Raw genomic sequence first — 14,852 nt, 5'->3', positions numbered from 1 at the left:
TCCGAATTTGTTTCTGTATGTTATACTTATATACTGTATATTATACTTTCTAAAGCATTTCAAAGAAATGTTTCTAAAAACAGCCCAATGTGAGAATTTCTGAAATGTATTCCTTTTTAATTCTACTGCCAAATTTAAATTCAAACTACGCATAATATAATATGCATATATTTGCCACCTCAGTTCAAGGGGAATTGTATTAAAATTTAAAAGGCAATCTCAATTCACTTCTGAATGACACAATTCTGCTGTTCATATAATCCTGCTTTTCAGATCTTCAAAGCTGTGAACTGTGAAAATGAACTTGAGCTGAAGAATTGGTGTAGTGCACTCATGATAGATAGCACTCATGTTTTCTTCTTCTCATCAGGTGTCATCTCAGCACCCGTACACTGAACAGTATATCGGCAAACCCCACGTCATAACAGTAGACTTCAACAACTCTCAAGAATTCGAGACAGCTGTTCAAGATATTCTCAAAGAGAAGGTAAACCAGTTTTCTTTTTTACAGTTCTGTTACAGTCTGTGTAACACAGGTGGTTGCATGGCTATATATAGATATGTAGAATGTCCATGTTGATTGATTGATTGATTGATTGATTGATTGATTGATTGATTGATTGCAATGTATACAGACATCCAGAAATGTCTAATTGTTGGAGGAGAAAGAGTTGGAGATGCTTTCAACTTTTATTGTATAAATCTTTTATGAGTGCCAATTAAACACCATGAAGTGCCATGCAGTGTTTTTGAGTTGGTTTAGACAGAGATGTCCCGTTGTTATGGGAACACATACAGTACCTTTCAAAATTTGAAAATTCGCTATGAATTTTTTTTTTTTTTTTCATCAACAGTCAAAAATAGGGTAAGTAAACAAAGACAGAAACATGTTTTGTTTTTTTTGTTTTTTTACTGTAGAGAGCAAAGGCTTTCAGTTGTAGAGATGCACAAAATATCAGCAAGTCTCATCTTGACTTGTCATCAAATTCTTTGTCAGTGCTTCTAAAATGGTCAGCAGCAAACAAAATCATATTATTAGCACTTTGTTTACAGAGTAGTAATATGTTAGCTTCCTCAAAAGACCTGCTGGAAAGATAATTTGTTATGTGTTGCTTAAAAAAAATAATAATAATAATAATTGGGAAAAGTACATTATATAGTTGGCAAGACAATATTTTGGGCCAAGTATAAAAAATAAAAACATGGAAGTAATACCAAATGTTGCCAATTTCCTAACTAATGGCAGGTACATTTGTCTATTCCATCAAGGAATAGTTCACCTACAAATGTATTGTTTCTTGATTTACTCATGCTCACATTATTCCATGTTTTTTTTTTTATTTAATTAAAAATTTCTTTCTTTGACACGTTGAATTTGACTTGATGAAGAATATCTAAAAGTTGCATTGGAGAAGATTTCCCATCCATACCAACGTTGATCGTATGACTTCAAAAGACAAGATTTCTTAGAGCATTCTTCCTGTTTGTTTAAGCAAAGAAAGAAAGAAAACAAAAATGAAGTAAATTGAAGTTTCTTGCAGAAATGTCTCAAGTTTCTGTCTGTCTTTTGTTATTTGTCCGTTTGCACAGGTGGAGCCCTTTATACCATATGAGTACACTTGTGAGGGCATGCTGGAGAGAGTGAACGCTTACATTCAACACCAGGTATGTGGGCATTTCGGGCACAATACTATTGAAGAACAAATATAAACAACCAGAAATAGTTCGGGAGAAATTGATCCATTAAATTTTCCATTTGCCTTAATGTCATTTGCTAACAACCTCCAGAAATACACAATTTGAATTCTGTCATCTTTGCTAATGGATTATCAGTTCTGGTCTATTTTTGAGCCAATCACACAAGCCAAAAATGCCATGTGACAAATCACTCTGGAACCACAGAATCATGAAATCATGAGAAAATGGCACAAAAAGAGCCCAAAAACATGCACAGATACACACTGGGAAAAGTGTATCATTCAGCAGGGTTGCCAGGTCCCAGGTAAAATTCCAGCCTAAAGTCAACTCAAAACTCACTCAAAGGGAATGAAAACTATCCCTTTTATATTCTGTCCTATTACATTGACAGCTGCAGGATTCCCATAAAATAAATGTTTCAAATATGTCTGTCACTATGTGATAAACTGATATGGCCATCCATAAAAGTCAAGCGCTTTTCACAATGCACATAATTTTAAAGCAGCTTTTTTAAAGCTCATTTTAAAGAACATCGTAATATACAGTATTTTATGCCTTAAAGAAGCTTTTAGCAGATTATAGATTTAGCAGATTATTATTTTTTTTTATCTAATTTGAATTTTTTGCCTAAGTGTGAGTGCACTTCCCCCAATTCTTTTATAATACTGTACTGTAGATTGCACACATCTTAATACAAGAAATGAAAAACTATTTTCTGATCTCAGTCAAGATCATTATTAATAGCCTACATACTCTTTAATTTTCACATTCTCTTGTTTTGTCTGCACACAAGCTTCAATGTGCAATTAATTTACAATGTCAATCTCAATTAACCTGACTTAAAATTCCCTGAGTGGGTGAAACTCACGTAACTTCTCGATTGTTATTCACTCCAAGGATCAACACACATTAGTAAAAGAATGTATTTTAATTTTCCTATAGTTAACAGATAATGTTTTTGGCAGATGTGGTACATTATATAAGTAGCCCCCAAAAAAAGAGACAAATCTGCATTTTCAAAATAGCTTAATTGTTTGGGAAAAGTGCCACCCTGGCAACACTGTCATGCAGGAACATTTAATATTATCATTTTTTTATGATTTGGGACACACTTCTCTTTATGCCATATAATATTTAGGGCAGATAGTGTATGAATTGAGAGCGGTGCAAGTCTATGATCTGTGTTACACACACATGCACACAAAAATGTAAGAGAATAAGCGTAAGCATATTTTTGCCTATGATGTGAACTATGGATATGCTGAGCTTGCTAGTCAGTTGCCTCTGGGATTTGATGTGAGCACATAAAGTGAAACGCACACTTTTGAGAACTTGAACAACGCTGAATGCTTTGCTCCACACCTTCAACACTTTTTGAGCTCAAACTTGAAAATAACATCCAGAAACTAAAATGACTCCTTTGAATTACAGGCATAATTGTGTCTCTTTTAAAGAAGACCCTTGGGAGTATTCATTTTTTAGAGTTAATTAAAAGGGAAAGTGGTTAAAAAATTGTGATTTTTTTTTTATGTGATCCATAATGATAACTATATTAATGCCTACACCAATGCATGTTAAAGTTTGGTTTATATAATGCACTATTAATTAAAAAGAAACCCACAAAAATTACATTTTAATGTTAATTATTAAGAAAATGTCACAGTACAATTGTTAATGGTCCTAAAAATAGGCCTCATTTTCGGTTTCTTTGTGTCTTTCATTTGACTTAAACATGCTTTTGTGAGAATTTATTCCGACTAAAGTGATAGTGTGGGGGAAGCTTTGGTATGGCAAGCCGTTTTGACTTTTATTCCTTTTCAGATATCAACAATTCAGTTTTTACTAGTAACAATGTTAATTCTTGATATCAACAATTCAATTTTCACTAGTTAAAATGCTAATTGTTGATATCAAGAATTAAATTGTTGATATCTGTAATTGTATTTTCACTAGTTAAATGTCACCATAGGCTGCCATTCAAAATCAATTGTTGATATCAAGAATTAATTTCTTACTAGTTGAAATTCCAATTTCACATATCAGAAATACAATTCTTACTAGTAAAAATGTCTATTGTTGATATCAACAATTTAATTCTTGATATCAGCAATTTAATTGTCAATGTTCATTTCTGACATCTGAAAATTTATTTCTGATATCAACAATTGGGAGGGTAATTTCTGATATCAACTTAAAGGATTAGTTCACTTTTAAAAAAAACTTTTGCTGATAATTTACTCACCCCCATGTCATCCAAGATGTCCATGTCTTTCTTTCTTCAGTCGAAAAGAAATTAAGGTTTTTGATGAAAACATTTCTCAATATAATGGACTTCATTGGGACCCAAACGGTTCAAGGTCCAAATGACAGTTTCAGTGCAGCTTCAAAGGGCTTTAAACGATACCAGACGATGAATAAGGGTCTCATCTAGCGAAACGATCGGTCATTTCAAAAATAAATTAAAAAGTTTAAGTTTTATAAGCACAAATGCTCGCCTTGCTCTGTTCTGTGATGCGCGTTCGTGACGTCACGTAATACGCAATTACGTGGAAAAGACATGGACATCTTGCATGACATGGGGGTGAGTAAATTATCAGCAATTTTTTTTTTTTAAAGTGAACTAATCCTTTAATTATTGATATCAATTTAATTATTGATATCAGAAATGAACATTGTTACTAGTGGAAATGTAATTGCTGATATCAAAAATAGCCATTGTTACTAGTAGAAATCTAATTCCTGATATCAAGAATGAACATTTTAACTAGTAAAAATTGAATTGTTGATATCAAGAATTAATTTCCTGCGAATGAATAAAAGTCAAAAAGGCTTGCCTATTGCCATTACTATGACATAAATTCTTGATATCAAGAATTGAATTTCTACGAGTGGAAATGTAATTGCTGATATCAAAAATAGCCATTGTTACTACTAGAAATCGAATTCCTGAAATCAAGAATTAACATTTTAACTAGTAAAAATTGAATTGTTGATATCAAGAATTCATATCCTGAGAATGAATAAAAGTCAAAACGGCTTGCCATAGCTTTGAGTTCTTTTTTTTTTTTTTTTACTTATATTGTTATTATTTTGGCAAAACCGTTTTGACTTTAAATTCTGATAGAATGTCAAAATTGTTGTAAAATAGCAGTTTACGTTATTTAAATTCTCTATCAATGACAAGTTATTATAAGGCTCTCTTATAAAGATGTTTTCAGTAATAATGTTTTTTTTGCAGGATTTTTGTCACAACAGCAGTCCATTCCCTACAGCCAATGAATCTAGATCATGGCCTGGGAATCCACCCAGTCCTTTCCTCCAGCTGCCCAACTCGACAGCTTTAATCTGGGCTCCCAACATCACTGCTCCGGCCTGCTGGCCGCCCCTCAGCGCCCTCCGGGTCTTCCTGTCTCCAGAGGCCTCGTCCTGTGTGAAAACCTGCCAGGATGCCGGTCTAATCTGCGAGCCAGCTTACTTTCCTTTCATCAACAATATGGAGGCCTTCAATGGGTAAGAGACAAACAACATTTCTGGATTATGCACATTTTTGTCATTTTATTTATTTATTTGTTCATTGTGCAACCATTATTGCAGTTAATATGCAGTTATGACAGTTATTTGTTGGGGGGGGGGCACTTTATGTAAATCCTGTAATGCACAATGTAATCCTTGTTTAACATTGTAATAAACGTATTCATATGTACACCTTTAAAAAGTATAACACAGTATAATACATGGTATTAAATTAAATTTACAGTTGATATGTGGTTAGTTAATATGAGTTATTCAACAGAAATGAATCATGCATCAATTATGAATTTGTCTGTTGGTAGATTTTGACAGATACTTTTGTAAATTGGCCGAGCAAACATTGTGCTTTTGTCATTTTGCATGCACTTTTTTGCTTCAAATCAAAGCTTGTAATCTTTTGTTCATCTCACAGATGGTTTGGTTTACAGCTGACAGATCTTCAATCCCTATGAAGAAAATGAATGAAAAAAATATTTATGTAACCAAGACCGCTGTAAAAATGAGCAGTCATTGTACTCTATTCACTGTGCTGGATTGCATTTTTTCCCCTTTTCTCATCTGCGGTTCTTTGAAACAGATAAATCGTGTGAATGTGTGTGTTTTCAGGCTTAAGGCTCAGTGTGAGTCCTTAGAAGCGGAGAAGAACCATGTGTTTCCAGCCGTACATGTGGACAGGAGAGAGTGTTTCCAGCAAAAGGAGCCGCTGCTGTTCAGTTGCGCTGGAGTCAGCGCCAAACACCAGCGGCTTTGTCCGTGCAGAGACTACCTCCACAGCCAGGTGGCGCTATGCAGGGACTGCCTTTGAGCTTTCACCAGAGACCTCCTCAGATGTCTGTGGTAAACTGAGGCAAGTCCTGGACAGTCAAACCTGTCCCCAGAACGCAACAGGTTCGTGGGAATTGTTGGACTGAGGTCGATGAGAAGTGTCCTCACTCTTGGTTACTTTGATCCAAAGCTAAACTTTACCTCCATGTGAGCTAGTGATGGTAAGCGAGATGGAAACCTGATGTTATGAGGTTCACCATCTATGGAGTCCATCTGAAAGAGCTCGGCTGGTGGCGGTTTCAAGAGTGGACAACGTGAGCAGAAAGAAAAATGCAAAATACGGTTTTGAGTTTGGAGCTCCCTTGTGGTGCAGGTGAGACACTAGAAGCTGTAGCTTTGGGAATGCTGAAAGTGCCAGAACTGTACATGAATTTTAAAGTCAACATGAAAGATTATAGAGTGCTGCAGGGATGACATATTTTTGTAGGCCAGAACCCAGAAACATCTCAGCAATTCCATCCGGAAGTCAATGTTTTTTTTAAACGTTTTTGCGTTAAATGCCTGATAAAGATCTGTGTTTAACACAAACTCAAGATACTTTCATGTTTTATTCTACAAAATAAAATACATCATACCCACTTGTAATTTTCAATCAAGATGATGCAACCTTTCAGGTTGGCCTACAAAAACACATCATCATTGCAGCGCTCTACACACAACCCATTTTAATGTGTTATATTTAGGAGAATAGGAGATCTTAGCAAATGGGATTATGATTTGTTCAAATAGGAGATTCACAGATGAGTAGGATGAGATGCGATTCCATCCATAAGGATCTGATTGGATTGTAAGAAGTGGCTGTCACATACCAGGATTTTTTGTTTGTTTGTTTTATCGCAAACTGGTTAAACTCAAACCCTTATTAATCGGCAAACTAAATCACACATCCATCTCTAAAGAGAATTCAGATCTAATGGATTCAGTTCAGAGTTGAGAAAACTCATGGATCTGATTGTGACAAACAGTGCTGCTATCTATCCAGATGTACTGCCAGCACTAAACTGAGGTTAACGTTTAGGCTTTAGATTAGGTTTAAAGTTTAGTATTTGTTTCAGAGTTGTGTAGGCTGTGATTGACACAACCGGTGAAATATTTAGAAGCAACTGAATCACACAACAAAGAACTGAGTGTGCAGTGGTTTGTAAAAATTGATTTCCTTTTGAAACACCTGTCATGTACTTTTGAGGAGGCATTTTGACCAGAATTCACCTGCATTACCAACAACGGTATCCTGAAACAGCCTGACTAATATCTATTTGGTCACTGGTTAACATTAGCCCTTTTAGACACACTGGTGTAGCTTTGCATTAGAGTTTCAAATAGGAACATTTTTGTGAACGTATGTTTGTTTAGGAGAAGAAAAAGCAACTTGCACATAGGAATTATGTTATAGCTGTAGTTTCCTTGCAACTTTGGATCTGCATGGTTGCTGCTGCCTAACACCTCAATATGGACATTTCTTACTCATTTATGTACACATTTGACACTTTTTAAAGGTAGCGTTACAGATTGGCAGTTTATAGAAAATAATTATAAAATACATTTGTTGCTTAAGTTAAAACATGGTGTGTTTTCACAGTAATCGCCATGCATAATAGATACACACATGGACAAAATAGAGTTGGATTTAAAGGGTAAAGGTAAAACATATGGCAGTAGAATCAAAATCCATGTTAACGCTTTATTTTAAGGTGACATTGTTACTACACAAATAAGTAATACTAATGTAGGGTTAAGGTTGGGGTTTGTTTTAGGGTTAGTTGCTTGTAATTATGCATACTTTGCTGTTATTATGTGGTAAGTACATGTAACATATGTACTGTCACTTTAAAATTAAGTGTTTCCAGATCCAGTGAAAATTTTATCACTGAATGCTTTGAATACACAGCACACAAATAAATAAACAAACAAACAACTAAATCAATCAATCAGTCAGAAAGACTATAATGTGCTGTCTAACAAATATTCATGACCGTTAAACTGAATGCAGTAGAATTGTTGTATCTGAACCTGAAGGGTTAACTACACTGTAAAAAAAAAAAAAGTTGAGCCAACTTAAAATTTTAAGGCTACCAGCTTCAGCAGATTTGTGAGTTCTCGCAACTTATTTTTGTTGGAGATTCTCAACTTTTTGTTGTATAAACTTAAAACATCAAGTTGAGAAAACGCAAAAATCTGCTGAAGCTGGTTGCCTTAAAATTTTAAGTTGGCTCAACTTTTTTTTTCTTTCTTTTTTTAATAGTGTAGTACCAGCCTAGGTGGAGCGAGTTATTACATTTTGATGAAAGTTTACAGAGAAAGTTTTCTTAAGAATAACATGAACTATAAGACCAGCTGTGCATATTATGTAATTAGGGTCAGTTTTGGTTTCATGTTGACTTCTAAGTTCATATGGAATGAAATTATTTGCTGTGAAAAAAATTAAAATAAAATAACGCTCTCTGCTTGCAGAGAACAGATGTGAAATACTTACAGATTTACTCAAAGTCATTGTGTAAATATGTGCATTTTACATATTTCATATGCGCTATTGTTTGTACAAAATAAAATATACTTTTAAAATGGGTGTATTTACATTTTTAGCTGCTCCAGCCGGGATGGAAATTAATATGGGACGTTTCATAAGTGTACAACTTCAGAAAGCATTGGTACTATTGACTGTAGAGATGTGTGAGTGTGTTTGTGTGTGTGTGTCTTATTAAAGCTGTTGACTCAGATATGTGCGATATTCATTGTTCGCTCCTGTATCATGCAGAGCTGGTGTCTCAAAGCAAGAGGAATTATGGGATATCTGACAGTGATGATGCAGCTTTGCCATCAGCGGCATCATCTGAGAAACCTGCTGAGAATAGAAATTCATGCTGGCTCGGAGACACAGTAGAGCTGCTCTGTTCTTCAAAGCTTTTCTTAAAAAAAAAAAAAAAAAATATATATATATATATAATACTGGCAGTGCAGTATAGTATATTCTTGGAGTGTAACTCAGGTCCCCTGTCTAGATATTTCACTTTTGGGATAACACTGGAGAACGGGTTCCTAAAAAACTGACATTGATTTGCATATATATATATATATATATATATAGCCTTATATATATATTTTTTTTTCATTATTATAATTAATTTAAGCAAAAGTGGCATGATAACCTACTTAAAAAAAGAAAAAGAAAAAAAAGTTGAGTTTGTTGAAAGAGTTGAACAGTTGAGTTTCATCATGATTCATATGATCTTCCATGAGGCATCTTTCGGTCTGTCTATGAGTTACAGACTAAATTAAGCTCATACATTTATCAGCCACCCCCTCACCACTTCTGTCTCAATCCATCTCTCATTTCTGATTCCACGTCAAATTCTGTTCATTTCTGCTTTAAATAATGTTTATCGCTTGTTCTTTACAGGGCATCAGGACAAAACCCCAGCTCTACACTACATCTATCTAACTATCTATAAAAATGGTTTTAAGTCAGTTATTTTTATCTTTTGTTATAGTGTGTCGGTAGGAAACATCAGTTTACATGCTCCACAAAGAGATCTGATCTGATCCTCATCCAGTCTGTCTGGAATGGCATAAAGAAACAGATACAAATTGAAACAGACTAAGACTTTTGCACAGTACATATATAACCAAGACCATTGAGCCAAGACCTTTATATTTCAGTGAGAATTTGTTCACAAACCTCAGCAGGTATATTTGGTTGTGGCCTTTTTGCACTCAGCTGATACCTCGGTATTTCTCAAAAGGACGTAGAAAAAACAGTCATATGTAAAGGAGAATGAGACCTGCATGTCTGCAGAGAACAGAAAGCCGTTCCGGCCATGGGCTCAAAACTTCAAAAGCTTCCAGAAAAGCTTTGAAATCCATGGCCTTCAGAGACTTCACACACAAAACACTGCAGCAGGTTAAAATGTTTAATGCTGAACTGTGTTCAGAGGAAATGCCCTTTTACAATTATGGCTTTACAGCAAGTTATTTACAGGCAGTTGTGGTAAACTTCGACTTTATGGTTCTGTGGTTTGATTTCTCTACTCTTTCACTGTCAGTCCTCACATAATATGCTATCTCTTCAACTTTGCTAATTTAACTAATATCACTGCAATAGAAATATTACATTACATTAGTCCAGGTCATCATCTAGTGGGTCCATTGTGGCCTTCCATTCACTATTTACCCGTGAATTTAAGCGACAGCCCTGCATTAGATTAAATTAACATCAAATTGTACAACACTCACAGATCATTCTGCTCTCAATGTTAAAATGACAGCTTTCTATTAGGCTCTGAATTTTGAAAACAATCAGCATATTCTGTGATGAAATCCGTTTAAATCATGTCAGTGTGTAAATTCATTTGCACAGTCCATTTACCAAACAATCTAAACTCTATAGAACTATTTAATTCTGATGGATATATCCTTTTGCTTTTATAGTGATGCTTCATCTACTACGAGATATGAGCTGGGCGAAATTATCTTAATATTTTCAGCATTTCAATGACATTTAATATATGTTAATTTGCGCTCTGAAAATGTACGTTTAATGCGGATCTTTATAACAAGCAAGAAGTGTAACCACAAAATGAACCCAAAGAAGCATGATATTTGCACTGACTTCACAATGCATTAAAATAAAGAGGAATAATTAGCTAACGTATATATTTTTATAGAAATATCATATGGAAACTGCCATGTTGAGACTTTCGTGAACATCTTTGAGTGATAACACTATTGAATGGCTGTATTTTCAATCAATTTATTGAAATGGAGAGATATGCAGTAAACGGGTCCAGTCTGGTCATTCACTGTTTATTGTATTAGGAGGTGGTCAACATTTACATTTATATTTATTTTCCAGATAAATGGTTTCTTATCAGAGCACTAGGCAAGAACCCTGCACAAGATAACAAAAGATGCAAATCAAGTAGCTAGCTAAAGCTTGACTGTGGACGCAGAGTCGTAAGGTTGAATCGATTGCATATGGCAAACGCTCAGCTGCATGTTGCAATTTTGAAAGAATTGTTGTGAGAATGTCTGGAGACTGACCTCAAGACTATGACTGCGCCCATTCACAAGGTTATTTTTTATGCACAAGGTTGCTGCTAGGGCTGGGCTTCTGTATTTAAAAACAAGCAATAGTTTTTGGAATATCTGAGGTTTAGTAGATTAAAAAAGTTCAATAAGTGTATCATATTCTAATGTTTCATCAAAAGCTGTCCCTGGGCTAAGCCCTGAATATCCAGTGACCCTACAACTGTTTCTCAGTGTTGGATTAAGCAGAAAGCTACAGGTAACAGATTGGTGAGGTTTAATCTGACAAACACAAATCTGTGACCTTTAGAGGACATCCTTTCCTGGATCAGCAGGGGAGGCAGCTTTAGTGCTTTTTAATATTTTTAGAGGTCGTTATTGTCAGATCAGCCTGCATGGGCTTCCAGTCTAGTGGCATAATCAGCAAACACCACCAGTGAAGCAAAGACAGCTAATGAACCCTGCAGTTTGCCTATTTAAACAAATGGATCTGTTTTGCTTTTTATAGCCGAATGTAAAGTAAGACACTTTCTTATAATGTTTGTAGAGTTTGTAGTACAACAAAAGCAAGAAATGTTTTACTTTAGTATTGGAAATATGTATTATTGTCAATAGTGTTTCATTTTTCTTTAAACTGAATCTTTACCTTTCTTTCTTTGTTGTGATTTTAATTTTTTTTGGTAAAAGCTGAGCCAGTTTTTTGATGGCTGTTGTGAGATTCACCTGCTCATGTGCTGATGAGCTGCAGTCTGTTGTCTTGATCAATATGATGAGTGATCTCTCAGACAGACATGTGTAGGCACACTGAATAATAGTGTCTGCTGTTACACAGCCACTGTCCAGACTGTTGAAGCACTCAAAGACCCATTATTGGTATTGAAGAGTTACCTTATTAAACGCAGTGTTGAAAAAGAGGTGAATAAGGTCACAATACAGTGACCAAGCTATGAGGCTGATTAACCTTATTATTACTACTTGGGGTCTCTAGAACCAACTCTACAACTCTCCCACCAGTTCAAAAATCCACTTCTCTCTTTTTCATTCTTTGTCTTACATTAAGGCTCACACATTACAGTACAGCACATTACAGTACAGCCACCATTTTAAATGTACTGTATTTCATATTCATTTTGTTCAACCCTTAAGAAATTTGCTCGGATAACCATTGAAACTGTGCAACATAGGGCTGCCAAGAAAATATTTAGATTTTCGACTCAAAAGTGACAGTAACACAAATTTCAGTTTCAATGTTGACCTTAAATTGGACAAAAGGTTGTATCTCAGCAACTCTCCAATCCATTGGAACTAAAATTGGTATGCTTCATTAGCAGCATGATTTGGGGGTACCTGCCAAATTTGGTGAGAGCGCCACCTACAGGTCAATGTGAATTGTTTGTCTTTTTTTATCTTGGTGTCTTTGAATTCTTTCTTTGAGTCATGCCATTTTTCCAGCATCTAATTCATTTTCTGTGTGCCATTTTGAAATCCGTTGCCATTTATTTATTTATTTGTTTCATTACTTTTACGTACCTGCACAAATTTGATGGATTGAATAGTATGGATTATTGACCATATATCCTGAAGATACCTGAAAAGTTTAAATATAGTGCCACCAAGCATTCTAAAAATGTAAGGCTTTTTATCAAACCATTTATACCTTTCGAAAATATTGTCAAAATGTTGTTTTCTTCGCATTTCTTGGTTAATGCTGATTCTGTCAGGACCACTGTCATCAATATAACTTACAATTAACATACATTTTAGGTTGGGGAATGGTTGTCCCTGCCCATCCACGCAGCCTAACATGCATAGGAGCAGGGAGAGCAGAATAAATATGGCAGCTCTACTAAAGAATATCCAAGAGTTGGAAAAAGTCACTGCCTGGTCTTTAATTGAAACTTCAAGAAACATTTCCTAAGGGCCTGTTCCAGAACCCACATTTGCCTGACTAAGCATATCCCATCATTCATTATGTTCAGGAACGCACGTGACCTGAATTTGTACATTGACTTTCCACTGCAAGTTGAATTAATTCTACTGGTGCAAAGATGAGAGTATTTTGTAAAAAGTTTGCAACTCTGTTAAAACTTTACTTGCATTTTTATAACATTATAAGTGTGTCCCATTGGGTAACCAAAGGTTCGTCACACACTTGCAGTCTTCACACCCACACAGAGACTGATGATGCTCTTGTGGATGTTAACTTCAATCCAGTTTCCAACCGTAAACCTTGCATAAGGAATGTGATTACAGTTTTAGAGGATAACAAATGCTAAAATGGTTTGAAGCTTCTTTTGTGAGAAGTGCCTTTGGTTGGTCAAAACAAGCACCACACAATTAAGCGGCCGTTGGTTGTTGTATGGTCAAATTTCACTTTGAATGTACAGTAATAATAAATAAATAAACAAACAGGGACATTTCTAGGGACAATTCCAACTGGAGACAAGCCACCAGCGAGGATTGTCCACAGAGAATGGGTCATGCTGGTAACTTTTGCAGTGATGCATTCGTCTGTCGGAAAGTAGCAGAGCAAGTTCAGAACACGTAATTTTTGCATCTTAGTTAATAAATGCAAAGTTTTGAGTTCTGAATGATACAGTATGCTTTCATAGTACATGATCTTTTAAAATAAAAAGTTTCAAGGAAAAGTTGTCTCGGAATATATGATATGAAGAAAAAGATGATCCCTTTAAAACCTGAAAGATGAAGAAGCATTGTAAACATGTGGAGCCAACTTCAGACTGGATTATTACTGCACACTTTATAATCTTCATCCTCACACACAACTATAGATTTCAAAGCAATTTCCAGAGGGCTTTTAGACTGACAAACACTCCAGAGACCATTAAAAAACCATACAGCTCTGCCAGACAGTTAATAATAATGCCTATTAAAAGCACACATTTCACAGACTTATGCAGTTTGATATCTTTTTAATATGATGCTTTTAAGAGGAAAAGCAGAAAAACACAAAAAATCCCAGTCACTACTTTTCTACATTTTTATTTGTAAATGATTTATGAATATTACATCTCTTTTGGATATACATTAATGTACATTTCAAAACTGAAATACTATGTTTACGTTTAAGCGCACAAATTACTACAGAGTTATATATATTGTTTTCCTCAATTTCCATACGATTGAATCAAACTCCATTTGGCATCATTCCAAAAGCAGGAAATTCATTTAGTAAATGGCACAGAAACCAAAGGAGAGGCATTCACTGAATCCCAAATCAAATATACCGAGCTCAAGATTGAATGGCCACACACAGGCCATCCAAGAGTATAAACTCACAGAAGCCGCAATAGAAGTGTAGGGTCCCATCTGGAGGAAATGAGCTGCGCCTCTCAATAATTTGGAGGCTTTGGTGTTGTGATGTGACACTGAGTCCTAATACAGTCTGACATAAACTTAAAAGCCGCCTTGACAGGCCACAGACTGATAGTGCCACATAGTCCCATCTTCACGTTTTAGCAGTCCGCTGGTATAAGAGGGAGTTAAAATGATGAATAAATCAATGGATGAGAGTAGATCTGAAATGCATTTTAAAGTACACTGCCATAGTCATAATAACTCACTTAGATGGAAATAAGCATATTTATTGAGGAACTGCACAATCTAAAAAATGCCAATGTTGGTCATTTTTGCAACCCCAGTGCTCAGTCAAAAAAGGACAAACTCAGTGTTGGGTTGTTTTGACCCAGCTGGGTTGGGTTAAATGTTTGACTGAACATGATGGACTGTTTTCTATTGCTTAAAGGTGCCATAGA

The 14,852-nt window shown here is 35.3% G+C and overlaps 1 protein-coding gene across 1 annotated transcript in view; it reads left to right on the top strand.

The window, feature by feature from the left end:
* LOC306846361 (alpha-1,6-mannosylglycoprotein 6-beta-N-acetylglucosaminyltransferase B-like) overlaps positions 1 to 6,034 on the top strand; it is a gene marked incomplete at both ends in the record, with an annotated part of 128,308 nt that extends 122,274 nt beyond the window's left edge. Inside the window, 4 exons of the mRNA XM_079379684.1 lie at positions 371 to 487; positions 1,591 to 1,665; positions 4,937 to 5,208; positions 5,836 to 6,034. Of these exons, the coding sequence (XP_079235810.1) occupies positions 371 to 487; positions 1,591 to 1,665; positions 4,937 to 5,208; positions 5,836 to 6,034 (663 nt within the window). The remainder of the gene's footprint in view (positions 1 to 370; positions 488 to 1,590; positions 1,666 to 4,936; positions 5,209 to 5,835) is intronic.
* Positions 6,035 to 14,852: the final 8,818 nt, after the last annotated feature.

The sequence above is a fragment of the Barbus barbus genome (genome assembly GCF_936440315.1).
Source record: "Barbus barbus genome assembly, chromosome: 3".
NCBI lineage: Eukaryota > Metazoa > Chordata > Actinopteri > Cypriniformes > Cyprinidae > Barbus > Barbus barbus.
Note: the sequence above shows the minus strand (reverse complement) of the source record. Positions and strands in the feature narration are given on the sequence as shown.